Source organism: Prionailurus bengalensis, chromosome B1 (genome assembly GCF_016509475.1).
Source record: "Prionailurus bengalensis isolate Pbe53 chromosome B1, Fcat_Pben_1.1_paternal_pri, whole genome shotgun sequence".
In the NCBI taxonomy this organism is placed as follows: domain Eukaryota; kingdom Metazoa; phylum Chordata; class Mammalia; order Carnivora; family Felidae; genus Prionailurus; species Prionailurus bengalensis.
The window spans coordinates 103772230-103799627 of record NC_057344.1 but is presented as its reverse complement, the minus strand read 5'-3'; the positions used below and the strand labels follow the sequence as shown (position 1 = coordinate 103799627).

Genomic DNA, 27398 nt, shown 5'->3' with positions numbered 1-27398 from the left:
CCACTGGGAATTCAAATTAAATTAGGTCTCACTTAAATTGGAGTTTTTCCCATTACATTAGCATTGGTGCCATCTTGCCAATGTTTGCCAATTTGCTAATTAATAATAGGAAGACTTCAGTAATAGTAATGGGATGGTAAAGTCTTGTTTTATTGCTGTTGGATTGACTTAGAATGAGTCCATCAAAGGGTACTTCTTGTATGTGTGTTCTGTTCTTATTCTGACAGGCACATCTCAGTTGGTAAACTTAATCCACCACTCAAAGTTGTTACTGCAATGACTTTTCCACTAATTCGAGGAAACAGAAATTTAAAAAAAAAAAAATGTGTTTCCATGAAACTGACTTATAAACTCCATTGTTTTCCTGATTCACTTATGCTGAAGTATTGCTCAAGAATGGTTTGTCTCTTTAATAAGGAGCAGCGAAAACAAAAACAAAGCTTCAGAGAATTAACGTAAGAGGATAGTTCTTTCTCAGGAATTGTGGTTTGAGTAGCTGGACTCAGGCTGAAAGTAGTTAACTTTCTAAAGCTCTTTCACTTCTCCATTACACGAAGTTTCAAGTATATTCAGAAACTGAAAAATAAAACCATCTGAGCTGGAATTAAGTAGTCTAACTTTGGGAAGTCGGAGCTAGATAGTTTCGGCAGTATCTTGGATTGTTTTATGTGACTTCAGGTTCAGCAGAACTCCCGGTTTTCTTTAGGTACGTCTAGGATCACAGATATCTGTGGATCTCACGCTCCTGTTATACATCTCACAAAGAGGATCTCTGGTTGGTCGTAGCAAAACCCTTTTTAAATGGATGAACGGAATACTTTTAAATCTGCTTAGTCTTTAGACATCTGTCATGCCACTGTACAATTTAATTGCCACACAATTCGGATACATTCATTTTCCATTTTAATAGGTTCGAGAAGTCAGACATGTTTTTCATCAATAATTACTCAAATCCACAGGAAGAAAAAACAGATTTAACTACAAATCCACGTATCTCCAAACTACTACTGGACGTGTATATGAACACAGCCAATACCATCATCATCACAGTAGGGTTTTCTTTCATAATCTAGTCCACCTAGAAATGAAGTAGGCTCACAATTTCCCATCATCTTAAAGGAATGATCTGTTTAAAGAACAGTTTCAAGTTTATATGTTATTCAGACTGAACCATTCATTGAGTTTCAGGAAGTATATACACCTCTTCAGTCCTATTGACAAGTTCACTGAGGCCAACAAGGATGAACACAGTATCTAATCAAACAGGGTAAAGAACCAAGCCCCTATACAACTAACGGGAGCAATGTTACAAATTTACCCCTGCAGATGCTTTTCCCCCAGGGAATACATATTTCAATCAACATATAACACCACTGCACCAAAAGTGGAGTCGCTGAAATTGGGAAATCACCTCTGTAAAATCTGACAGCGATATGCTGAAGAGAGTTTCAAAGAATGGCGCATAATCTGTCTGCTCAATCTCATGCCGAGGAAACTGGAAGTTGTGTTTGGTTGTGTCACACTGGCTTCTCAGACTTGATCAGGATCTTAGCCGTCACAAGTCTTTTCCTCAATCCATGCCACAGGGAGACACTGCCGGGCACAAATAATGGAGTAGATGGTACGCAGTTGTGCAGACGCAAGCCACGGGAAAAAGAGAAATGAGGGCCCTCGGCCAAGCTCTCCCTCCGCCCGTACGCTCTGCACGTGTGTGTGCTTCTACTGATTGACTTTCTTTTCTGAGGAGAAGCCTATGAAAAACAGCAGGAAAATGTTTCAGATTAAAAACTGAAAATTCATTTCTTTTCTTCTGGCTTAAGGCTAACATAAACATTGAGGCTGGCAGGAAAAAAAAAAAAAAAAAAAAGAGAGAGAGATTTTATTCATGAGTTCCCATCAGTTTACACTGAGAAATCACGGGGTGGGAAATGGAGGGCTATTATTTTAAGCACTGACATATGCTTACCACTTTGTGAAATCAGCTGTGGCCCCGTTCTACTCACGCCTGAAGAGGAATAGTCGGTACTACTTCGTATCCTTGCTGGCATTTTGGTGGCTCAGGCATTTGCTTGTGAAAGTAAGTCATATATGATACTATGGGGTTCAGTACGTAGCCCACAGAATGACAGCTGTCACCTAAACTACTTTAAGTGTGGTAAAGGGTATGTTATTGTCAAAGCAATAGAAAAGATCACAGTTCTTAAGATGTGTTAATGGCCCATGAAGACCAATATGAAAAACACGGCATATTTTAGTAGGACTACAGGAAAGCACTATAGGGAAGACAAAATCAAAGATCTCCTCATGGCAACAGAAAAAATATATGTAACTTTTAAAATATAAAAAAAATAAATAAATAAAATACATACAATTATATAAATTTCAAGAAATAAGGCGTTTTCCTATTCATGATAACAATTTTGAATATATTGAATGTTTTATTTTTGCTGGCCTGCATTTGGTATTTCAAATAAACAAACGTTTAAATGGACTCACTAACAGTTTCCTTTCCAGGTTTAAAAAATATTCTTCTAAGCATGGTGGCCATTACATTAAAAAGGTATCCAATATGTTAAGAACATAAATTTGGACCCAGAAGCATAGTCCACAGGTCTAAAACAATCTAAAGTTTAGATTTAATACATTAATGATATCTTAAAGCATTAAGAAAAATTAATTCTTCTGTAGTTTTTACAGCACTCTTGTGAAATAGGTACAGAGGCAAGGGTCATTATCTCCATGTTTTAGATGGAGAGAGGTTGTGACCCACGAGATAATCCATGGCAGAGTGGAAATCTGAACAAAAGCAAAAACAGGTCTTCAGGTCCTTGAAGAGAAGGCAGAGTGTCCCCATATAGTGAATGTGGAAGAGACTTCTGTCATCAGACTTGGCTCCGCAGTTCTGATGGCAGGGCAAGAGAAATGCCACAAGGGAATCATGGGTTCTCACAGTGCTAGACACAGTCTGCTTTGCCTTATTGGTTGGTAAAGAATTCTACTCACTAATGTGTGGCTTATTATCTATTAATGGTATGTGTTACACTCCATGCTTTTATGTTCACAAGAGTGCATGTTAAATAGCATGATGCTGAAGTGATCTGAATAGAACCCAGAGATCTTGGTGGCAGAGGCCATGTCTGACTCTACATCAAGGATTAGCTGAATCTGAAGTCCCCTGAGAGGAGAGGGTGCACCAGTGCAGCAGAAAGGTTAAAAGGATTGAGGGGACTTTGCTTTCTCTTTCTCTCTTTCTCTCTCTTTTGAAGACACAAAACTTAATTTAGTAGAAATTTTGTAGCTCTTACATTCTCAGTGCGAACTGAGCTGTAACCCACTGCCCCATGCAGAAGTGGGCCAGTCTTGGGAGCAGGGAGGAAGGGAGATGGTGGGTAGTGGTCAGAGCTCAGGCCCTAGGAGCCCTGTTCTTCCTCACTGCTGAGGGTTAGGGATGCCACCCTCTTCCCCTGTCCCCCTCTGGGATCCAGGAAGGAGAGCAGATGGAATCTTGGGCCTGGGACCTCTCCCCGACACTCCCCTGTCCCCTCAGGTTGGAGGGGAGCTAAGGAATCTGGGGAGAGAAGGGGACACAGAAGGCAAAGATATCAATCAAGAAAGAGGAGGATCATGCCCACTCACCTCTTAGAATGTGGGTGCTTACGCATCAACAGTAAGGAAACCTAGGGAAGTAAACATTCTTCCCAGTTGAGACGCAATATGAAATATAAACCTCGCTTCCCTACAGAATTTTATCTTCCATTTAGGAGGTATATTGAAATACCTAGTGGAATTGTGACTAGTCTAGCCTTATTGTGTGCATTTTTCTCATCTAGGTTCTATCTACCTACCTATATCTATATATAATGTTAACTAGAATGTTTAGTCTTTGCTTATAAATCAGTGTCTGCATAGGAATATATTTACCACCTGCATTTTCATATGTTCCTGTACATATAAATATACATTTACACTTTATTTAATATTCCCTTAGCAAAATCACTTAGTTTACCAATAAGCTGAACTTTATAGCATTATAAGGTGAGGACACCTTATAATTTCTCCTGCAATTCTTCTCTGAAACTCCAGAAATGAAATAGGCATAAAACTATCTGTCTCTAATTGATTAATACTCTTTATTAACTCCTGGTAAGATAATTATGAAAGTAATATATTTAAATTTTTTTTTCACATTTATTCGTTTTTGAGAGAGAGAGAGAGAGAGAGAGAGAGAGAGAGCGAGCATGGGTGGGGGAGGGGCAGAGAGAGAGGGAGACACAGAATCTGAAGCAGGCTCCAGGCTCTGAGCTGTCAGCACAGAGCCTGATGTGGGGCTCGAACTCACCAGCCATGAGATCACGACCTGAGCTGAAGTCAGACACTTAACAGACTGAGCCACCCAGGTACCCCAAGTAAGTAATGTATTTTATAAAAGAAAAATATTCTTAATATTTTACCCATCTGTAGTGAAAACCACCCAATGTAGCCTCTAACTTTCTTCTGTTTCTTACATCTCTTAAGTAGCTTTTACTGTTTACACTGGTTCCTGTATCTCCTCATATCACCAGGTACTAAAAAAAGTCCAACTAATCCAGCCGTCTTACCAATGTAAAATTACCAGTAATGGTTAGATACAAAGACAGTTATAAAAAGACACAAAATGAGAAAGATTCTGGCTTTCAGCACAGGGCCTTAGAATTTATTTAAATAGGGGTGCCTGGGTAGCTCAGTCGGTTAAGCTTAGGTCTTGATCTCAGGTTCATGAGTTCAAGTGCTGTGCTGGGCTCCCTGATGATAGCACGAAGCCTGCTTGGGATTCTCTCTCTCTCCCTCTTTCTCTGACTCTACTCTGCTTGCCTGTGCATGCGTGTCTGCTCTATTTCTCAATAAATAAATAAATATTTAAAAAATGAATTTATTTAAATAAAATATATGAAAACGACAACACTACTATATTTTAATGTATAGCCAGGGGTTGTCCATATTGCTCAGTGGTTACAATGTGGGCTTTGGAGCTAGACTGCTCGGGCTTGTTTATGTTGTAGGCAATAACCAGCTATGTGGATTGGGACAAGTGACATTACGTCTCTGGTCCTCAGTTTCCACAATTATAAAACAGGAGCAACAGTGGTACTCATTTCATAGGGTTGCTATAAGGTTTTGAGCAATCCTGTGCCAGACACAGGATTAGTGATATGGGTTGAATTGTGTCCCCCCAAAAGATATGTGTAAGTCTTAACCCCTGGTACCTGTGAATGTGACCCTTTTTGGAAACTGGATTTTTCATACAGAATCAGGTTAATATGAGATTATACTGGATTAGCCTAATCCAACAGGACTGGAGTCCTTACAAGAAGATGAAAATTTGGACACAGACAGGTAAGAGGGAAGACAGCCATGTGAAGAGCAAGGCAGAAATTGGTGTTCTGCTACCACGAGCCAAGTACATTCTGGGGCTACTAGAAGCAGGAAAAGGCAAGAAAAGAGCCTGCCCTAGAGGATCTGGAGGGGGCATGACCCCAACACTGGGATTTCAGACTTCTAGCCTCCAGAGTGTGAGAGTATAAATTTCTGCCATTTTTAAGCCACCTAGTTTTTGCTCCTTGGTTATGGTAGCCCTAGGAAACGAATTCAGTAAGTGTTCAGTTAATGAGTTATTATTAGACGTTAGTAAAGGCCAATTATAATAGTTGGACTCTGATCTTCTGTATTGTAAAGAAATAATTATGTTTTCTCACAACACAATCTCACATGCCTACATTTCATGTCTTTCCAAATATGTAAGAATTGAGCCCTAGCTCATTAGACAAAGTTCAACTCTGCACCATATTTAAAATTTGGAAGGTACAGAAGTGACTGGCAGGCAAAATAGTTAGAAAACATAGCCTTTTTGACATTTCACAAGGAAGAAACAAAACATGTTTTCAAAGTTATACTAACTCAACTATGTCATAATTGTTCTAGAAACATGGAAGTCATTTTGCATCCCATTCTGATAACAAATGAAATGAAATTAAAATGTTCTCTGTAAAATCACATTTTTAAAAAATTTTTTTTAACATTTATTTATTTTTGAGAGACAGAGAGAGACAGAGCATGAGCAGGGGAGGGGCAGAGAGAGAAGGAGACACAGAATATGAAGCAGGCTCCAGGCTCCAAGCTGTCGGCACAGAGCCTGATGAGGAGCTTGAACTCACAAACTGCGAGATCATGACCTGAGCCGAAGTCGGACGCTTAACCGACTGAGCCACCCAGGCACCCCCGTAAAATCATGTTTCTAAACAGAAACTGTAACCCCTTAACATCTGTGTACTTCAATATATTAAAATGCTATATTAAAATCTAGTGCTATGAAGAGAGAAAGCCATGCAAGTCTTAAATGTCTTGAAAACCTTTATTTAAATCTTTAGTTTTTGAAAAAAGAATTTTCTTTTTGTGTGTGTGCATTCTTTTTTTTTTTTTTTTTTTTAGAGAGAGAGAGTGTGCATGTGCAAGTTGGAGAGAGGGGCAGAAGGAGGGAGAGAGAATCTTAAGCAGGCTCCACACTCAGCACAGAGCCTGATGCAGGGCTCAATCCCATGACCCTGGAATCATGACCTGAAATCAAGAGTCGGGTGTTCAACTGACTGAGCCACCCAGGCACCCCAGAAGACTTAATTTTCAATGCATCCCCAAAGCATTCTATTTTTTTTTTTAATTTTTTTTTCAATGTTTATTTATTTTGGGGACAGAGAGAGACAGAGCATGAACGGGGGAGGGGCAGAGAGAGAGGGAGACACAGAATCGGAAACAGGCTCCAGGCTCTGAGCCATCATCCCAGAGCCTGACTCGGGGCTCGAACTCACGGACCGCGAGATCGTGACCTGGCTGAAGTCGGACGCTCAACCGACTGCGCCACCCAGGCGCCCCCCCAAAGCATTCTAAAATAACCAGAGACAGTAACTGAGAGAAAAGATGGAAATTAGTTTACTCAAAGACTGTTCAATAGACTAATCCTTGGCCAGGGAGTCCTTCATTAGTCTACACTTATAGAGGGCCCTGCTGTGGTCCTCCTCTAGCCATCTCTCTCCCCCGCCTGAGTCTGCTTTCTTCTAGAACAAGCTGTTGATACCCACATGCAGATCCCCAAATTTCCTGCCCAACCGACCCTATTTCTGCTTCTAGGCCTCATGTGGTCCTCTTTCCCAAGCCTGAAGTCAAGGGGTGATGTTGTAGCATAATGAGGGGTATATGGATGAAGCTGGGATGTGCAAACGGGCTGTACTCAAATTCACACTCAAGACCCCTCCCACTGGAAAGGTGGGAAGAGAAGGGAATGCGCCATGGCTCAGGTGTTCCTGTGCCACTGTTTCCTGGAACAGAACTGGTTGGAATATGAGCATTTTAAATTTCATTCTGCCATTCCAGGTATATTTATCAGTAGGAGGATAGACTATAATAGCTTCTATGCTTGATTCATGACACTTAAATATTTAACATGAAGTATGCAGCTCTCCATGTATTCTTGCCTCAGGCCCTGGGAATGTTAAAGGAGGATCTAGTGGTGTCAGAGCAATTTAATCACTCATTACCCACTGTACCTTTGAAAAATCACAAGGCTACTGCTCTACAAACACTTCATGCATAGACATCAGAGCCGCTATTTCAGGTTAGATGATCTTAAGAGGAATAATTATAAGGATCAAAATATAATGTGCTATATATATTGCGGTAAAAAAGTAAATTTGTCAGGAGTCACAGTAAATTAATAAAAAACTGAGAACTAGGGCAATGTACAAAGCACACATACAAATTAGTATTAATTTAAATACCATATTTCTGAAAGGATCATTTTCATTTAAATACAAGTAAGTTACTTACATAGTTATTATATGAATAGAATTTATATGAGTTTTTAAAAATACTTTCTGGGGTGCCTGGGTGGCTCAGTCGGGTTGAGTGTCCGACTTCGGCTCAGGTCATGATCTCACAGTTTGTGAGTTCGAGGCCCGCATCAGGCTCTGTGCTGACAGCTCGGAGCCTGGAGCCTGCAGCCTGCTTCTGATTCTGTGTTTCCCTCTCTCTCTGCCCCTCCCCCACTCATGCTCTGTCTCTCTCCCTCTCAAAAATAAATAAACATTAAAAAATACTTTCTGTTTATAATTTATCAGAAACAGAACCTGATTTTCCACTCATTTCTCCTTCCATTGTTTGATTGTTGGTATTTATAGCCCAAAGAATAGGGTATATTGGCTAGCAGTATATTCCTGAATAGTGAAAGATAAACATATTAGCCATATAGTAAGACAATGAGTACTATTATTTAAAAAATCTGTATAATAAAAAGATTTCTAAACTCATATTTAATAATACCACAAAGCTACTTTTAAGGATTTTGAGCAACTGGGAGCACCTGGGTGGCTCAGCTGGTTGAGTGTCTGACTCTTGATTTCAGCTCAGCCCACAATCTCATGGTTCGTGGAATCAAGCCCCTCATTGGGCTCTGCGCCGAAAACTTGGGATTCTCTTTCTCCCTCTCTTTCTTCTGCCCCTCCCCAACTTGTGTGCACATGCTCTCCCTTTCTCTCTCTCTCTCTCTCAAAATAAATACATAAACATTTGAAAAAAAGAATCCTAGGGGCACCCTGGTGTCTTAATTGGTTAAGCATACAACTCTTGGTTTTGGCTCAGGTCATGATCTCACGGTTTGTGAGTCTGAGTCCTTGCATCAGGCTCTGCAATGACAGTGCAGATCCTGCTTGGGATTTTCTCTCTCTCTCTCTCTCTCTGCCCCTCCCCTCCTTGTGCTCTCTCTCTCTCTCAAAATAAATAAATAATATTTAAAAAAAAAAAAGGAATTCTGAGAAATTGGGTTGGACTTACAAATCAAAAGGAGCTTTCCAATTAAATGAAAGAAAAAATAAGAAGAATCGCCACTGAAATTAAATAATGGCACATGAGATGTTTTTGTTCTTGTTTTTGTTTTTTGACAAGAGTGATTCCAGAGCTTTTGGCAATTTTTATGACCTGGCTTGAACTTTAAAATAGCATCAGCTTTGGAAGCTAGAAGAGGAGCAACAGAAATCAAAAACAGGTAGATTTCTGAGTAGGGAATTTCTTTCTATGGCCTGGCCCATGATCAGCCCTCTTCTCTGCTACAGAGAAGCCACAGTTAGCTGCAGAACTGTGTTGGTATGGAGAAAGAAAGGTTTCAAATGGCAACACATCCCATCAGTTTCTACCAGGGCTGCCCAAGCATGAACTCATTGATAGCATTTATTATGTATTTAACCTTGCATTGTACTGTGTCTTTTATCTATGATATGCAAAATATCAAATGAGTAGCACAAATAACGTATGTTACAAGTTCATAGGAAGAAAAGACTATTCATGGTTAGATTCTGGTCATATAATTATCCAAGTTAAAGCCCCCATTCTCACTTTATATCAATCATTTTAGAAAATTTTAATATAGTGAGAGGGGGGTTTTCAAGAGAATGATAGGATGTGATTCAAAGATAGGTTTTAAAGTTCTATACATTTGGAATCTCATCTCAGGGCTAATTTTTACCAACTGCGTGATTTAGGCATGCTACTTAAATTCTCTAAGCCTCAGTTTCCTAATCTGTAAAATGGCATAATAACAAAACCTATTTTATGGCATATTGTGAAGATTTAAACAACATTTTAAAAATACTCAGGTTGCTACATAACAGAGGATTTTTTTTTTCTTACTATAGTTTTAAATCTATAGACTGTCACACAACATATTACACACCACAAATTTCATTATGTTTCTTCCCAAGTAGACAAAAATCTGTGGGTCTTGCACACTGACTATAATATTCTATTTTTGCATAATTTTATTTAGTTTCTGAAGGTCATGACAATTCATTTCTATTTTACATAATTATTAGGTTCTATTATATTAGTCCAAGAAGAATCTAGTAGTGATATATAAATGGCTTTATGATGTTACTGAATTCTCTATGCATAATTGTATTTTCTAGTGATTAAACTCCACCTCAGAGAGAAGATATCTTTAATATTCATTCTGGACCAATATAATATGAAGTGGAAAATTATAATTGGGTGGCAGTTCAGCTATTATACAACAACGGATTTCAAAAACACAGACATTATACAACAATCATTATGGTTAATAGTATGCCATTCTAATAAAAGCTCTCTGTTATGGCTGGAACCCAAGAACTTCATTAAAGCCAAGGGCTATATTCATAGTAAAAAGAAAAGAAAAACAAAGGCCCACAGTTTTCTGATAAATAACTAGACATTTTATTATATAGCTCTCACTTTTTACCTTTTTTTTTTTTTCTATAAGCCTTCTGTAAGCTATGGCATTTGCCATTCCTAGTGCTGCTGGGTACAGATGTCCAGGTTGTATAAAGCACAACTCTTTGTTGTAGGGGGCTACATTTGCATAGACTACCATGAAGAACTCTTTGGACTGTGAAGTATACAACCCGGAAGACTACATGTTATCCCTAGCTTTCTATTTCCACTCCATAATGGGCTCCTTATACTAAAAACCAGAATTCTATGATCTCAGATCTGAACTAAATGAGATCAAGTTTCAAGTATGACCTGAAATTGGAATATGGCTCATCTTCAGCTTTTGTGGATAGATTCAAATCTCTGGAAATTAACAACATAGAGTCACAAGTGTGTGTCACAGGAGATTTTTAAGCATGTAGCAGGCATGGCTGACTTTTGACGATATGTGATGAAAACAGAGGTAAGATTATGGTTATAGCACAGTTTATACAGCCCATTCCTAGATGGCCTCCTGAGACCATAGAAATAAGTAGTAGAAAGTATGGCAGATTCTGGAAAGAAGAGGAGAATTGTAAACCAAAGAAAAGTAAGATAAAAGAGTAGTTAGTTGTGAGTACTTTCTAGGTGCCTTTTTAGGTTTTTTCCAGTGTACTTAGAGGTGGGTGTTGTGGGCTACCTTGGCCTAAACTTGGAGTCTGACATTTAGTCACTAGGGAACACAGTTCTGAGTCTTTGTTTCCTCTGTCTGTCTGCCAGTGACATTTAAAACATCTGTCTAGCAAACTCAACCTGGAAGAGTGGATGTGCATCTGCCCTTTGTAGTGGAATCACAGAGCTTTGTTGTTGTTGTTACAGTATAGCTCTACTTGAAGTTTTCATTTCTAACCCCAGATGGGATACTGACTCTGAGACTGGAATGGGAACAGAAGCCAGGACTGAGATTCATGCATTTCTGCATTTGAACATTTTCTTTTTCTGAAGGAGTCCAATTTAACCCCAGGTGCATCAAATTAGAGTTGTGTATGCAACACAACTTTAGAGAAGGCCCTCCCTGAGTACGAATGAATGTATGTTGAGTAAACATCCCGAAAAGACCCCATTAAAATGTAAACATGAAAGAATGCTCAATACAGCTGTGGTCTTACCATTTGCCTTGTGCTGCACATCTGGCGGAAACTGGTCAGGAGCATACCACTGATAGTCTGGCTGTGTGGAACAATGCAACATTATAGCAATATGGACTTCAAACAAAACATAGAGGCGCATTAAAAATATAATTATACTGTGTGGCTTTTATTATGCAGGCAACACAAAAGTAATTTTTGTCCAAACCTGTTGCCAATCACGATCATCTCTCTTACCTCCGTCATCACTATTACCATCTCCCAACCCCCCTCTAAATCCACACTGTGCACTGTGCTGGCCAGAATTTCTCGTACTTTGGGGTTGTGTCATGGTGTTTTTTGTTTTTTTGTTTTTTGTTGTTTTTTTTTTTTTTTTTTGAAGCAGATGTGTTTTGGATATCTGCAGAAGTATAAACACTTCTGTAAAACTTACTACAGCCCATAAACAAAACAAAGCAGTTTATCATCAATAAATACAATGTTTAAATCCCTCACACAGGAGGCAAAAGAAAGACCGAGAAAACAATTACAAGCTCAACGTTTTCTGGTACAAGGAAGAAAGCTAAGCCGTTAACTGCGGACATGGCTTGTAGAGGCTCAGGATGGTGAAGCAGGGCAGATCTTTCTCTTTGTAGTGTTCCTCCGTGGAAACTCTTCTCTAAATCACTCAGGTGGTTTAGACTAGAGAGGCAGTGAGAGAAAAGGGCAGACTTGGATTTGCCCTGTGGGATTTTCTTCTAGGTTTCACCAGTTAAGAACATCTAGATATTGAGTATCAAGGGACATGTCAAACAAACTGCATTGAATAAATCATGAGCTATAGACCTGCATTTCAAGATTCAGTTCTAAGATGAGAGTCTGTGTTGAACCACTTGGAACACAGCAATCTCAGGTTCACCTGCCCCTGAGGATGGTCTGTCTTCCTGCTGCCAATGTTCACCCCTGCCCCCTTCCTCCCCCAAGACACGGAGAATACAGACCTTTTGTTCTATTATTCAATTACCTCCAGAAAATAACTCCGGGAAATTTTCTCTAACAATGAGCCAACAGGGAGCATTTACAGGGCTGCCAGACCACTGAAAGTAGCCTTAAAGTTCAATTATCTGACAAGACACTAAGAAATGCTGCATTTAGTACAGTCTGACCCCACTTTACCCCCACTCAGACACCTAGACTCTTGGCTCCTTTTGGTCCACGAAAAAGCTAAAAGAGGAAATGAGATCACCTCTGTTTTTTATCTCCTCGTTTATTTTTAGATGTCTCAAATAACACGTAGGATAAGTGACGTGAGCCTCAGTTTTATATTCCAGGAGAGTTGCCAAAAGAAGGCAAATATACTGTAATTTTACAAACACTATCGCTTGTGTTTTAATTCAGGCTTAGAAATAAGCATAGAACACTAAATATTCTTTTTAAATGAACTCTGGGAGTTAAATTCTATTGTTATAGCAAGATTGTGTTTAACTGAATACTGTTTAACTGAATACAAGCCATTATATACATGACTCAGAATCTTTTTTCAAATACAGACCTTTATTTGGTAATAATTTTACAAGGTCTGGACCACTCCTCTTATAACTGATCAGGAAAGTTTGATGAGCTTTTAGACTACGTGAATTTCTGCCTTCTTTCCATAAATGAATATTTGAAGACAATAGTCATTTTTACTTCTAGATGAGCTTGCCTGACTCATTGGCTTTATAAGTTAACCTTTCACAAGAATAATTCTACAATTTCCCAACCTGTAGGAGATAACTCCAAAGTACATTTCTGTCTCTTTCTGTTTCCCCCAATATTAATTTACTTCTACATTCTGAAAGCAAATTTAGGGAATTATACCTATGTTTGGGAATTCCAAGGAATGTTTCTGGTGAAGATTGAAAAGTAAGCAAGCAGGTAAAGAAAAAAGGAAATGGGGGTGGGTCACAGAAGTGACATGGGGCAACAACACAAAATGAAGCAAATTCTCAGCAGCGTGCTGTGTCACACTGGGGTCAACTAAAGGATGCTCATTAAATTCTGACATCCTTCTGCCACCCGAAGAGTCATTACCTCCTCCCTTGGGAAAAGGGCTTTGAGTTACACTCAAATACAAAACTATGGCAATCAAAAGAATCATGCTCTCCATACATGTTCTGCTAGGAAAATCCCAGGTAAAGGGATTCTCAAGATTCTTTGCATAATTAAAAACACAGCTAATAAAAACTAAGGAGGAGGGGAGTTGTCTGAACAATTCCAAAATGCAAAAAAATGTATAATGTTTTTTCCGGTATAAAGATTCTGTCTATGTAGCCAAAACACAAATTAGAGACGCATCCAGACCATGGGGGAGGGTGGGTGGAATACCGCTATGGAGAAAGGAAAGAAGGGTGCTTTGGTTCTGACTTATTCGGGTTGACTGTCCAAATCAATTCCACTCACAAATAATTGCTCCACTATTCGTTTCATTTTGCCTGGGTAGACACAGTCACAGAGAGCAACTTAAGTGGGTCACTTTTTCTTGGATGTTTTAGGAATATCCTTTTAATTGGAAAATGTCAAAAACTCTGTGGCACAAATGTAGCAATGTCCACAGTAGTTCAACATAAGTTTATAGCTGAAAAAGGCATCTCTCAGACTTGCTATATTCACTTTGCTTTTCTTTATAGACAAAAATGTCCTCTTGGAAGAGTCAGGCATTTCATTTAAAAGGACCCGTATAAAAAGTTATATGTTCTTTCAAAGAATTACAGCTTAACTTGATACATTTCAGTTAATTCATTCATATCTATGTGTGGTCTGTGGGTCCAGTGTCCCCAAAAGATGATTATAGTGTAATTGACCACTGTAACTGTAACATAGAGGCTGGGATTAAAAGAGGCTCTTTCTGTGGAGAATATTACATGCTCAGATTACAGAGACAGACATGATTTCTTTTTTTTTTTTTTTTTAATGTTTATTTATTTTTGAGAGAGACAGGGCATGAGCGGGGGAGGGCAGAGAGAGAGAGAGGGAGACACAGAATCCAAAACAGGCTCCAGGCTCTGAGCTGTCAGCACAGAGCCTGACGTGGGGCTCGAACTCACAAACCGTGAGATCATGACCTGAGCTGAAGTCGGACACTCAACCGACTGAGCCACCCAGGCGCCCCGAGACAGACATAATTTTTACCAAAAAAAAAAAAAAAATACCAGCACTTATTAGATAATATAAGCACTTATATGTTGAAATGCAAGCTGTTACTTACTGGGTGCTTATGTAGATCTTGTGCAGTCCCAGGGTCTGCCAGTGTGCATGGATCCCGCAGATGGAAATTCAAGCCACAGTTACAGATTGGGAAATACATCTGAGGAGGATAATATTGTCCGTTCACTGGAAGTGGGTAGAACTGGGGAGCCACATTGACACTTCACTGATACTTGCTTCATACAACCACAGGTTTGGCTTAAATCTTAAGGTTTAGTCTAACTCTTGCATAATCCTAACTCGACATAGTAGATGTATCAATGTAGACTCTGGACTGATATAGATAAGGCTCGTGGGTCAAATTTCACTTAGGGTGAAACTCTAATTAGCTTTTCATTTTGAAGAAGTTGGAAACACTTGAAAAGAATAGAGTTAACATGATGTTTTTGAGTTATCTTCAGAAAGGATCCTTGCTTAAGAAGAATCAGCCAGTAAGCCATAAAACAAGTGTTCTTAAATTGTAGCCAGAGATTCCTACAGCATAACTAAAGTCCAGAGAGGAAATCAAGAATTAAGAGAAGAAATATTCATTCCTGAAGGCTACTAGAGAACCAATGGGACAGAATGTTTCAGTGCCCAAGAAGATATAGTATTTTCTCAAAAAAAGGCACAAATAATTGATTTAATTTTTGAAATGTAAATTGTGTAAGCAATTGCAAAAAATACCAAGGAAATATATTTCCCAGGTGTTCGTGGGTCTGTAACGAGATCTTCATTTGTATGAACACACACTAAGGCTTGTGCTACTGCTAACATGTTCCGAAAAGCATGTGTTTTTCATGCACATTAGGGTTGAGAAACTTTGGATGTGCCTAAGCATTATGTGTCCACTGACATTTTAGTTGATAAGGAAAAGCAGGGGTGTTCTGGGCCATCTTTAGCAGAGCTTGAATATGTCTTTAATTGGAACCACGAAGAACTGCTGTGCTTGGAAATACATGCGGGGGTGGAACATAAGGTTGCCATTTCAACTATGACAAGAAGATTGTGGAATTCAGGTCACGAGCAACATACCTGTTTTAACTGCTTTTCGAGTTTTTCTTTCTCCATCTGACAAGCTTTTATCTATGGACAAAACAAAGACATCTGTTTGTGAAAGAGTTCACATGGTTTGTTCTAAAGTTACTCTTTACCATCTTTTTTTAACGTTTACTTATTTACTTTGAAAGAGAGAGAGAAAGAGCGCATGCAAGAGAGAGGCAGAGAGAGAGAGAGAGAGAGAGAGAGAGAGAGAGAGAGGCAGGCGGGGGAGGGGGGGCGCGTAGAGAAAATTCCAAGCATGCTCCACACTCAGCATGAAACCCGACGCAGGGCTTGATGCACCGTGAGATCATGACCTGAGATGAAATCAAGAGTCAGACACTTAACAGACTGAGCCACCAAGGTGCCCCCTAAAGTTACTCTTGCCTGACCCAGCCGTCAATGACCTGCTCAGACGCCCAAGGGGTGAAGCACTGATAGCAGCAATGCCAACGGTGAAAACAGTCAAGTTTTGGATTTTCTAGAAGTGTACTGGTTCTATCTTGAAATTCCCAAATGAAGTTTTGGAAAGTTGAATACAGTTTTAAACTCTTCTCCCTATTTGTTGAAAGTATTGTAAGTCTAAGTTTTAGGCTGATATACTGGGATATAGATATAAATATCTAGAGACATAGGAATAGATACAGATACAGAAACAGCTTCCACTGCCAATTGAATGTACTGGAACTGGTCAGCTGTACACTCAAAAGCTTCCATCATAAATGTTAGAAGTTGTACACGTACTTAATCCATGCCAGGCACTGATCTAAGTGCTTTCCGTATAGTAACTCACCATATCCTCCCAGTGCCTCTGTGTGATACTTAAATATTATTATCACTACTTTGCAGATGAGGACGCTAGACATGAGATGTTGAGTAACTTGTTCAGAGTCACACTACTGTACTTTCTGGCTTCTCACTGTTTAAGATCCAACCTCTTCAGTCAGAGTCACCCACTCTGGATTCCTTCAACCTCTGACACAACGACAGAAAGCTGTTTTTTCTTGGACTCATTAGTCATGCTATCGTCATCCCTCCACAGCATGGTCCACAACCCTGTGAGGCATATATCCCCACTGAATGATACCATTCCAAGTCTCACCTATCAGAATTATTCTCTACTTCCTTTGTCCTCCCATTTAACATTATACATTTTCCGTGTGACTTTTTATAGTCCAATGTGTATTGTGCACAGTCGACTTTCATTATCTGCGGTAGTTATGTTCTAATAAAGTCACCATGAACACTAAAGTGGCTAACTGAACCAGGGTTCATAGAGAAATGCAGGGTTAGGTTCCTATGAGCCTCTGGTCATACCATTTTTGTTAACCGATCAATATATAATTTTGTTTTATGCATGATTCTGTTAAAGACATCTCACATATAATGTTGATGCATTAACATTGAACTCTTGGCCTACAGCACTATGTTAATCCCTAACCAAAGCTTATCTAGCATGTGTCTTTTTTCTGTAAGGCACAGCGCAGCCTTCCTGTGCCAAGGAACACTAGGTAGTACTTCAGCACTACGTTCGAGGGCCATGTTAAGCAATGAAAGAACCAACAAAAAGAACAAGAATGAGAAAATGTGACACAACATAAACCATAAAAAGGATATTTTTTATAGTCTGAGAGCCAAATCGAGGAGGCAAGGACTTATTGGACCTCAACTGGGAACAAGCATATAAGGTGACTCAAGTTTTTCACTGCATGTTCACAAATGACTTTAGGTGGCACTAGTATTGATTTTGGTGTGAGTAGGCAAATTCACAAACATGGAGTCCACAAATGATAAGGATAGACTATATATGTCCCCCTCATTGTACTGTGAGTCTTTAATAGTAGCAAGGATCATTTTTTTATTTCCTCATAGTATATAACAAAGTGCCTTGCAGAAAGAAAGTGAGCATCAAAATTAAATTACAAGGAACTAAAGGTGGCATGTTAATTGTACAACTAAACTCTATTTAAAAACGTCCCCTTCCAATAGACAAAAATCATTTGTGAAATACCTGTGATCCATGACCGAAGCTAGATGTTTTTGTATAGATTGTTTTCATTTAACCCAGAAAACAACGTTGCGATGTCTATGAGGTAGGAACCATTATCCATATTTTACAGGTGAGTATAATGAAAATTAGTAACTCACTTTTAGAGACAGAGCTTTTAGAGTTATAAGAAATATTTTAGAGGTCATCTGGTTCAACTTTGTCATTTTACAGATGAAGGAAGAAAAATGAAGCACAGAAAAGTTGGAGAACTTGCTCAATGTCATTCCTGATTGTCAAAGCAGGAACAAACACAAAGCTTTTACCCCTAAATTTCTCCTACTCCTAAGTATCTCTAAGTATCTTGCCCTTCATCACACTTTTATTTTATCAGTCATTGACTTAAAATATCCTTAGTGATAGAATGAATAACCTCTGGTATATAAGCAACTAGGGCCAGAATGATTTGACCTAAAAATTCCTTTTTGGTCAAATGGCCCATTTGGACCACAGATAATATGCTATTCAAATAACATCATGCCGATTCTATTATATAATGGCATTTAATCTGCTGTTAATACATTTAACATAGATTGTTAAGCCATCTACCAGTTCCCTTTGTGAACTCTACCATCCTTTTACCAGAGTGAGTGAGACTTTTGAAAAATAAATGTTTGGACTATCATTATTTAAAGAAAAATGTTGGTAGTTTTAAGATATCATTAAGATTATCCCTTAGTTCATTAACACAGTTATCCCATACTGTATGTAGACAATGCATTATTTTGTTAATATCAACAGAAAGTTAGTTTGCAGATGACACAGAAATGAAAATTACTTGTGGATTATAGTCTATAGTATAATTAGATGGTTACGTGTTCCTGGATGCACTAGACATTCTACAATGACAAGGACATTGCCAATTTCAGACATAAACTTATCATCAGTCTGAACTTAATACAGTAGAATGAATCAAGTTAAAATATGGCTGGAGGTAAGATAACTTGTGCAGTGACAACTTAGAACAAATTAAGGGAGCTCTGCATATAAAGGATACAAATTCAGAGTGATTTCCTCACCGAGAGTAATCAGAACTGAACTATTTTCACTATTTTCATTTTATTATATTTTTACCACGATTTTATTCCTTTCCATTTCTTGGAAAATAGTTCTGCCAAATGATTTTTGCATGTAAAATTAGGAATTTCAAGTGAATCCTTGAAAAACATCGGAAAAGAAATTAAATTTAATTCACAGTATACTTTCTATCAGGAAGAAGGGGATGACAAATAGTTAAAAATTTCTTTGGAGACTAAGAATCTTGCAGTTCCAGAGCTGTCACACCATGTCCCGCAACAATTTCCTATTTACTTAAAGTATTGGATGATTTTGCAAATCAAAAATTCTGTGGTTCATTTTCTTTTCTTAAGCCAAAATTGTGTTAGCTACATCTTCCTCATTAACGTCAATATTTACCCATCGTGGCAACTTGCTGAGTCTACTCTAAATATTTCCTACTGCATTTAATTGTAATGTGCTTATATTTAATATATTTTATTTCAATAAACTGGCAAATGCTATGTGGCTTCCTTGAGAGTGTGCCAGTCACATTTAGCTGGGGAACCCAGTGAACAAAATTCTCAGTATTTTATCTATATAAATGACATTCAGAGATATGTATGTTTTTGGAAGACAGGAACATTCCACCATAGACCTTCAAAGAAAATGACAAGAGTTTAGAAACAACTTCAATGTGCTGACGCATTTTGGATTTGAATTTTGAGTACTAGGTAGTTCAACTCCCATTCCACCAAGATAAATATGAGAAAAAGATCAGAAGAACTGGATTTTATACACGACTTTGGAATCCAAATTCTTAGGTTACTCCTTAATACACTTAAGTTAAAAGAAATCTCCAGTCATTTTCATCTCTTTATGAGATTGTTTAAGAATGATTTCATCCCAGGTGCTTACCTCTCAGAGAAAATCAATGTCAATTAACAGAAGCCCAAAGTCTTGAAAATTTTTAATGAAAAAATTAAAAACAATACGCATGAGCTGGTAAAGATTATTTTTGTTTTGACTGATACCTGAGAATTCAGCCTATTCAACTCGGATTGAGAAGTTTGAATAATTTGCTGTAGAGTCTCTTTCTCTTGATTAAGTCTTTCTCGGTCTGATCGTTCCTTTTTGAAGTCTTCTTCATATATTTGCACCTAGGAAATATTGATTTACTGTTACTGTGAGCATCCTTTTATCCTAAGTCATTGTAGATGGATTTCAGAAGAGGTACTATCTGGGTTTGTCCAATCTGAATAATCCCTATCCTCTTCATGAATATTTTTTCATGGTGAGACTCTATTCTAATGAATATGGCCAAAATTTCATCTCTTGCTTTGTTTAGAATGGCAGTTCTCAACTTTTTCCTCCTTGAGTATGTGTCAGGAATTCAGAACTAAGGTAACAGCACGGATATTTTGGAAAAACAATTCCTCTCACCCATTATCCTCACCCATTGTCCTCACCCATTATTCTGCTGCACATTTCCTTATTGTGATGAGCCCTGCCCCTCAGGGTTAACTGTCACTATCCTGGAGCAAGTCACCCATCCCTAACACAAGGCTTTGATGTACCAAGGGTGCTTGAAGTTCTAAAAGACAGTTTACTGACAATAGCTGTTAAGTGAAGCCAGTAAATATTGGCATGCTAGGTTCCAAATATAACAATAAGTTGAACACAAGATAGAAATGAAAGGCTCATGGATGTGGAAAAACAAAATGATTGTTAAAAGGTATTCACAATTTGCCCCAGTAATTTTGGGGGTATATCATTAAAAACAAACAAACAAACAAACAAACAAACAAACATAGTAATATTTTAGTGGAGTACCTCTCATGAAATACTCCAAATATTCCAGAAAAGCAATCAAACCAAAAGAAAAACAGATTTAATCATTATTGTTTTTAATTGGAATAGTGTCGACTGATGGCTTGGCGGCTAGTATATGGAACTATGAAAATAAATGAAGCTTAGGGAATGAGTTCCTTTAAGACAAGGATTTAAAGTACAACTTACATGGGAACTTAGTAGCTAGATTTCTATTAGTACTAATGCACACTGCACCTTCACCCCCAATAATGCAGCACATTTTAACTAGAGGCTGATTAAAGTCAATAATAATAGAACAGAATATAATAGGCAAGAGAGGATGAAATCAAACATTGTATATATATATATCTAGATGAAGATATACACATTTAATTTTGAAGGTTTTATTCACCAGAAGCATTGCAAGGGAACTACACCCAGCTAAGCTGACATTTTGTTTTGGTTTTGGTTTTAGTTAAGGGCTGAGGCTCAATTCCAGACAGAGTCAAACCAATGCTCTGTAAACAATTACCAGAGGCATTTGAAATGGGAAAAGCTCATCTGATCAAAACTGAACACTCTTTATCAAATACAATATGATAGCGTTGTCATCACGCAGTCAGGTGGCCAAGATTCCAACTCAGTTTCTTTGTGAATTTAACTCCTTTAGTGTATCATGTGACATTCAGTGAAACAGTGATTGTGGCTGAGCATTTAGAAATATGCACAGTTAAAATGTGTATGCATAAAGTTAGCAAAAGAGCCACAGAAAAACTAAGAAGATGGATTCTGGACCTCTTGAGGATAGTGAAAAAAAGGATACCTGCCACTGTCTGCATCCAACATGAGCTAAACCCTTGCTGTAAACTCCATGCATGTGTAAGAGTGACTCACTTGCATGTGGGATACATTATATGAGAGCATCCAAGATGATTCAAGTGTCCGAACATAAGAAGTAGTTTTTTTTTTTTTTTTTTTTTTCAGAGGAATCCTGGCTAGTGCCAATGGTACTTTAGGAGTTGAGAATTTGGCAGAGTTTTAATACTCTTACTCTCTTCATAGGCTTATTTTAAACTATGTATTTGAAGCTAAATGTAATGAGGCAGATTATTCAAATGGGGTTGACAGAAGAAAAAATTCAACTTTAACATCAGCTTCTCTGAATTTTTTACATTTACAGATAGGTTACTTCCTATGAAGTAATAACAATACACAGCAACAACAATAATACAATTGCTTAATTCTTTGGTGTATTGCATCAAAAGTCCTTGTAAATGGCCTTGCTCAGAGCAAAACAGTCAACAAATCAGTTCCAGGGACATACTTCCCAGCCCTTTGTTCCATAACATCCTCTCCCCCATTGCTAATATATTACTGACAATGCATGCTTCAGAAATTAGAATTCCTGCATGTATCCTATATTTACTGACATCGCCATGAACTGTCCCAGCTCTTTACCTTCATTAGTTTATTTAACCTTCTACAGGAAAAGAGATGTGTTATGCACGGGTGGCCCCTCGGCTAAGCTAGCTCCAGCTGGCTGAACTAAATTTAGACCCAGATAGGTTAGGCAGTGCCCACAGCCCTATGTTGCCGATATATATAGAAGCTTAGAGAAAGCCTCCTTTACTCTTCTGTCCACTTGGTGACATGGAATGAGGTTGGGTGAGTGGGGAAGAGGAAGGAGAAGTGCATCAACAAATTGCTAGGTGGTGCCATCCATATGTGGCGGTAGATGAGCAGATCTGGCTCTTCAGAGATTATGATCACTGCACAGTATTTCCCTTTAAAACTGCCCTCATTGTTCAAAGGCCTGGAAACCAGCAGCTACGGAGTAACAGCGTGGCTGTTACCATTTGCTGAAAAGGTCCAGGGTTTGGGTTAATAGTGTTTTCAAAATAAATCACGTCTACATGAAGTTCTCTGGACCAGTGCTAATTAAACCTCACCAAAAAGGTTAATTAGTAAGTCCTTCTTTTAACCGTATGATCTTGGACAAGCCATTCAACCCATTTGAAATTTAATTCCCTCTTTCATAAAGTGGAAGTTGGGCTAGCCGATGTATATTCTCTTATCAAGCTTTAAAATTACATAATTCTAATGAAAATAAATGCAATAATTTTGGACACATTTTGAATAGGAAGACTTCCAAAACCATCCAGAGGAGCATGAACAATGGGCCTTGTGTTCTCCACATGATCATGTCACTTTCCACTTCTCACCTGCTGTTTGAGAACTTCCATTTCTGTTCTCATCTCCTTATGTCTGCACTCCAGTTCAGATTTTCCCAAACAATCCTCCGGAAATGAAGAACACTCGATTTTCAAGGCATCTTGAAGAGCCTAGGTTATAAGATAAGCACACCGTTGAACTGAGAGTTACCACATCTTATGAATTCTATGATTATTAGAATTATATCAAATGCCCCCCCCACAAGAAAGAACTCCATTTTGATGCCCCTTTTATGACTGAATTACTTTTCTTCCTTCTCATTTTCTAGCATATGATTTTTTTTTTCAGAATCTGTCTTTTCTCCATGATGATGCTTATGTTATTCAACTGTCATTGTTATTAAGGAGGGCTTCCGATACTGATGTCAGGGATGTCCTGCTCCACCAAGCCAACTATGAAAAGAAAACATATCAATAGCCCTTTTTCAGATTTCCTGCTTCAATCAAAAGCAGACTCTATCAATAATGTTCAAACATTAGAGTATCAGAATCAGCTGGAGAGGTAGCAAATCCTTGGGCACCTTCCCCAGAGATCCTGAAATAGTTGATCTAAGGAGATGGTCTAAGAATCTGCAATCCTCAAAAGCTGACGCTGCTGGTTCCAGATGACATTTTGAGTGATACTGTGTTCTACAGCCCTGCTCCCAATGGGAGAGAAGAAAACCCACAGAAATGTGAACATGTGCAGATCACTATTCCTTAGATCTATTGTACTGTCCTCCTCAGTATACCATGCCCTGGCTTATCCAGTACAACTTATTGGCTTTACTGTGGGGTGAGGAGATGAAGGAAGCAAGAGTCTCTTAGACAACCATCATTATTCACTAGACCATAATACCTTACATATCCTATACTTTGTCAGATCATATAGAATACATTCTCTCTATCCTGAAGACCTTGGTTCATGATCCAGTTCAATAAAACGGCCGCCAAAATTATGACACAACACACCTCATCCTGGTGTGGTCTCAGAGCCCACATACGATATGACTACTTGCTCATTATCAAATGATCCCTTTATACAAACAGAAAAGTTTTGCTTTCAGAACTCCAAGACTTCACTTCCTCTGAATTTCTTTAGTAGCTTCAATGACGTTCGTTCGGTGGTACTATTTGTAACTTACTTTCCTGCATTACTGTACAATATGATCATAAAAGTAGGAAAAACAAAACAAAGTTATGGTCTTAAATATTGTAGGCAGGCTAGGAATTTCCTAATAGAATGTGTTTATAGTCTATAGATACTGTCTAGCCTAATGTAAATATCATTTTTTATGAAGTTGCAAGAGAAACAAGAACTTTTTTCTTTCTCCAAGAAGAATTTAAAGAAACAATAAAAGTTGTTTCATAATTTATGTTTTGTTAGAACTTGTTGTTAAGCTACATGGTTTTAAGAAGTAGTATATTAGTTACAATTTTTAAAAGTGGAGAAAATCTAGGATGGGGTGAGCCAAATGAGTTAAAGACAATCAACTATGCCGATTTCATATTCTACACCTATGAACAGACTATTTTTGTGGGTGTTGTTATATTTGAATTTCCTGGTCTACCTTTCATGCTATTCAGGCTTCTAGAAAATTTTCAAATGAGTCATAACTGAAAGGTGAGTTTAATAGACATTTATTCCATCTTGGGGTTTTTTAACTTCCTTGAACAAATACCTGTAACCTATTCCAGAATAGTAATTTACTATCAGCACAGGCATACTAAACAGATCTACCCATCTCACAATGGTGAGATGTTGGACAAATCAATTTTGCCCATGGGTGGCATTGGCTGACGAGCCTCAGGTAATTTCTCTCACTTTGGTTAAACATCTGGCTTCTCTTTAAGAACTCAATGAAAACAATGCCCTTGGGTATTTCCTTCAAAGCAAATAAGCCGAATTGAGTACACAGAGTTGTGTGAACTTCTGAAAACCATATGTTAATTACTAAGCTGATATGCTACAAATTTCTGCTGTGGTGAATGGGTCAGCAGGGGGTCTGCTAGTGCAAGCAGGGTGGGCCCTGAATTCCAGCTGTGATGGAGGGTGTGCAAAATCAACTACCCAAATGAACGTTTTAAGTAACTTTTATTTATTCCTGTGCTAAGAGAAGAAACAATCCACAGTGTATGTATGAATAGTAATTGCTTACGTTTCCTTAGATACTAATACATTCACTAAATGAGAAAAAAACCTTTCATAGCTCATCACTTTCTATCTATGCTTTTTAAATGATATTTTAAGGTATAGATGTAGTGGAAGTACATCTGGCTTGAAGTATCCTTTTATTACCTTTTTTTCACTACTCATAAGTAATGTGTTATGCCTGCTAAAGCATGAATCTTGGGGGGTGCCTGGGTGGCTCAGTCGGTTAAGCGTCCGACTTCAGCTCAGGTCATGATCTCACAGCTCGTGAGTTCAAGCCCCGCATCGGGCTCTGTGCTGACAGCTCAGAGCCTGGAGCCTGTTTCAGATTCTGTGTCTCCCTCTCTCTCTCTGACCCTCCCCAGTTCATGCTCTGTCTCTCTGTGTCTCAAAAGTAAATAAACGTTAAAAAAAAAAATTAAAAAAAAAAAAGCATGAATCTTGGGGCCAGAATTGGCTACTGAACATATTATGTACCAGCTAAATTATTTAATTAATTTATCCATTCAATAAATATTTAAGAACATACTGTGAGCAATGCCCTATTGTTGGCATCCAGAACACAGGAATGAAAAAATTAGAAAAACTTAGGCTACATTATGTTGTATTTGTGAGTCCATTCCTCCAAATAAATGCATATTAAAATTATGTTTCCTACCTGCATTCTTACAAAGATGAATATATTTCATATTAATATGAAAATGTTTTTTTGACTTAAAGGTCCATTTTTTTTTCAGATTTTGAGAGAAATTAAACATATTAATAGGCCACTAAAAGTATTATGAGCCCTCAATACTGTGCCTACTATGCCAAATAGAGAAGTCGATTGTGCAGTCCTACCCTCATGGAGCTTACAATCAAGATTGGGAGACAGGAAACAAATAGAGTAATTAATATGAGACATTAAATATATATTAGATAGCAATAAATTCCAACGAAACATTAAAATAGGAATATCAGAGACAGAATATGTAATTTTAATTAGGGTAGCCAGAAAAATCCTCTTTGAGAAGGTGACATTTGCATAAAGGCCTGAATTTTACTCAAATTAATTTCTCTCATTTTCTCAATTTTACTATAATCACAAGAGTTAAAAATTTTTTACTAACTTTGAAAATATTAGACTATAAATACAGAGACACAAAAATTAAGGGTACACATAGGAGCAAAAAACAGAGTTCATGGCTGTTCTAATTTCTATAGGGGGTATATTCTTGTATCAACATTTACAGAAATGAATTAGAGAGCAGGAGAAAACTTATCAAATAACATATCACAGATGGGAAAGATTTCAAGCATAATCCCAACATTAGTTCCTCTAATTCATCTGTGGAGGATTTCCAACAGAGGATAAAAGGGAAAATTTATTTGCTCTAAATTTGTATCTCTGAACACTGTTTCCTCTCATAGAGGATAGAGAAGTGCATTGTTTATGATGTTAGTCTCTACTTTCCCATTTTCTCCTGACCAGTAACTTGCCCCACAAACAGATCAAATGCAGCATCACATTTGTAAAGCATTCTGTCAACCATACAGGCACATACTCAACCCTTTGGGGATCTTTAAATGATCCTCTGAACACTAAAAAGATACACAGTCCAGACTAAAATATACACAGTCCGAAAAGCACAGGCACTGACCACTTTTTCAAGGCCAATCACCCACTCTTGTTTTGGAAGGCAATTTCTATTACTTAGGTCAAGAGATATCTAACTTGAGAGATGAATATCTTGACTCAAACATGTACTACCAGTGCTCCTATGGTCCACATCTGATGTGGCCCTTTGAAAAACCAACAGCAAAGGATTTAATTGCTAACTTGAATAAGTGAGCAATCCCTTCCCCAGGGAAATTAAGCTATCTGTCCATAAAACTCTCTCTCTCAATCTCTCTCTCTCTCTCTCTCTCTCTCTCTCTCTCTCTCTCTCACACACACACACACACACACACACACACACAAATGCACAAATTCTCTAGAGTCATCCTTTGGCAGCACTCCACAGGTAGCCCCTTCGAATAGTTAAGTTGAGGCCAAGGCACTTAACCACTTGTGTTTTTCTAACACACCTACCTCCATTCCTCCCCCTCATCCCCCAGACCCCACACCCTAATTAAAAATGAGTTTTAGACTTCTTCTCTGGAAGGCCACCATATCAGCCTTGGGGCTGGCCTTTAGCATGATTCCATACAGTCTGCATCATACCCAGCTCCATAGTGATGATTTTAAAGAGCAGCCTGTTTCCTCAGGAAACTTTTGTGGTTGACCAAGAGATATGCTATTGTTCCCAAACACCCACTTGCTTTACGTGGTTCTTTGAACTAAAAAAAAAAAAGTTCTTACTGTCTTCTGAAGTTACTCCTCATTTCTCTTTTTCATGATGATTTTTTGCAGGGACATGTATTCCTTAAAGCCTTGGCTGAAAGATGCAGCTACGAGTGACTTATAAAATTACAGAGAAGCTCCTGTGCAGGCTCCCAAGACCAGGAGCTGTACTGCTGCACAGATTGTGTTGTGACTCTCAGTTAGGAATGTGCTCTTTCTA

The 27398-nt window shown here is 38.2% G+C and overlaps 1 protein-coding gene across 1 annotated transcript in view; it reads right to left on the bottom strand.

Moving 5' to 3' along the window:
- Window positions 1-886: 886 nt before the first annotated feature.
- TNIP3 (TNFAIP3 interacting protein 3) overlaps window positions 887-27398 on the bottom strand; it is a 47733-nt gene continuing 21221 nt past the window's right edge. The window contains exons 7-12 of the mRNA XM_043569364.1: window positions 22716-22835; window positions 19716-19841; window positions 15633-15683; window positions 14620-14718; window positions 11415-11475; window positions 887-1751 (exon numbers count right to left, since the gene is read on the bottom strand). Of these exons, the coding sequence (XP_043425299.1) occupies window positions 1720-1751; window positions 11415-11475; window positions 14620-14718; window positions 15633-15683; window positions 19716-19841; window positions 22716-22835 (489 nt within the window). The 3' untranslated portion in view covers window positions 887-1719. The remainder of the gene's footprint in view (window positions 1752-11414; window positions 11476-14619; window positions 14719-15632; window positions 15684-19715; window positions 19842-22715; window positions 22836-27398) is intronic.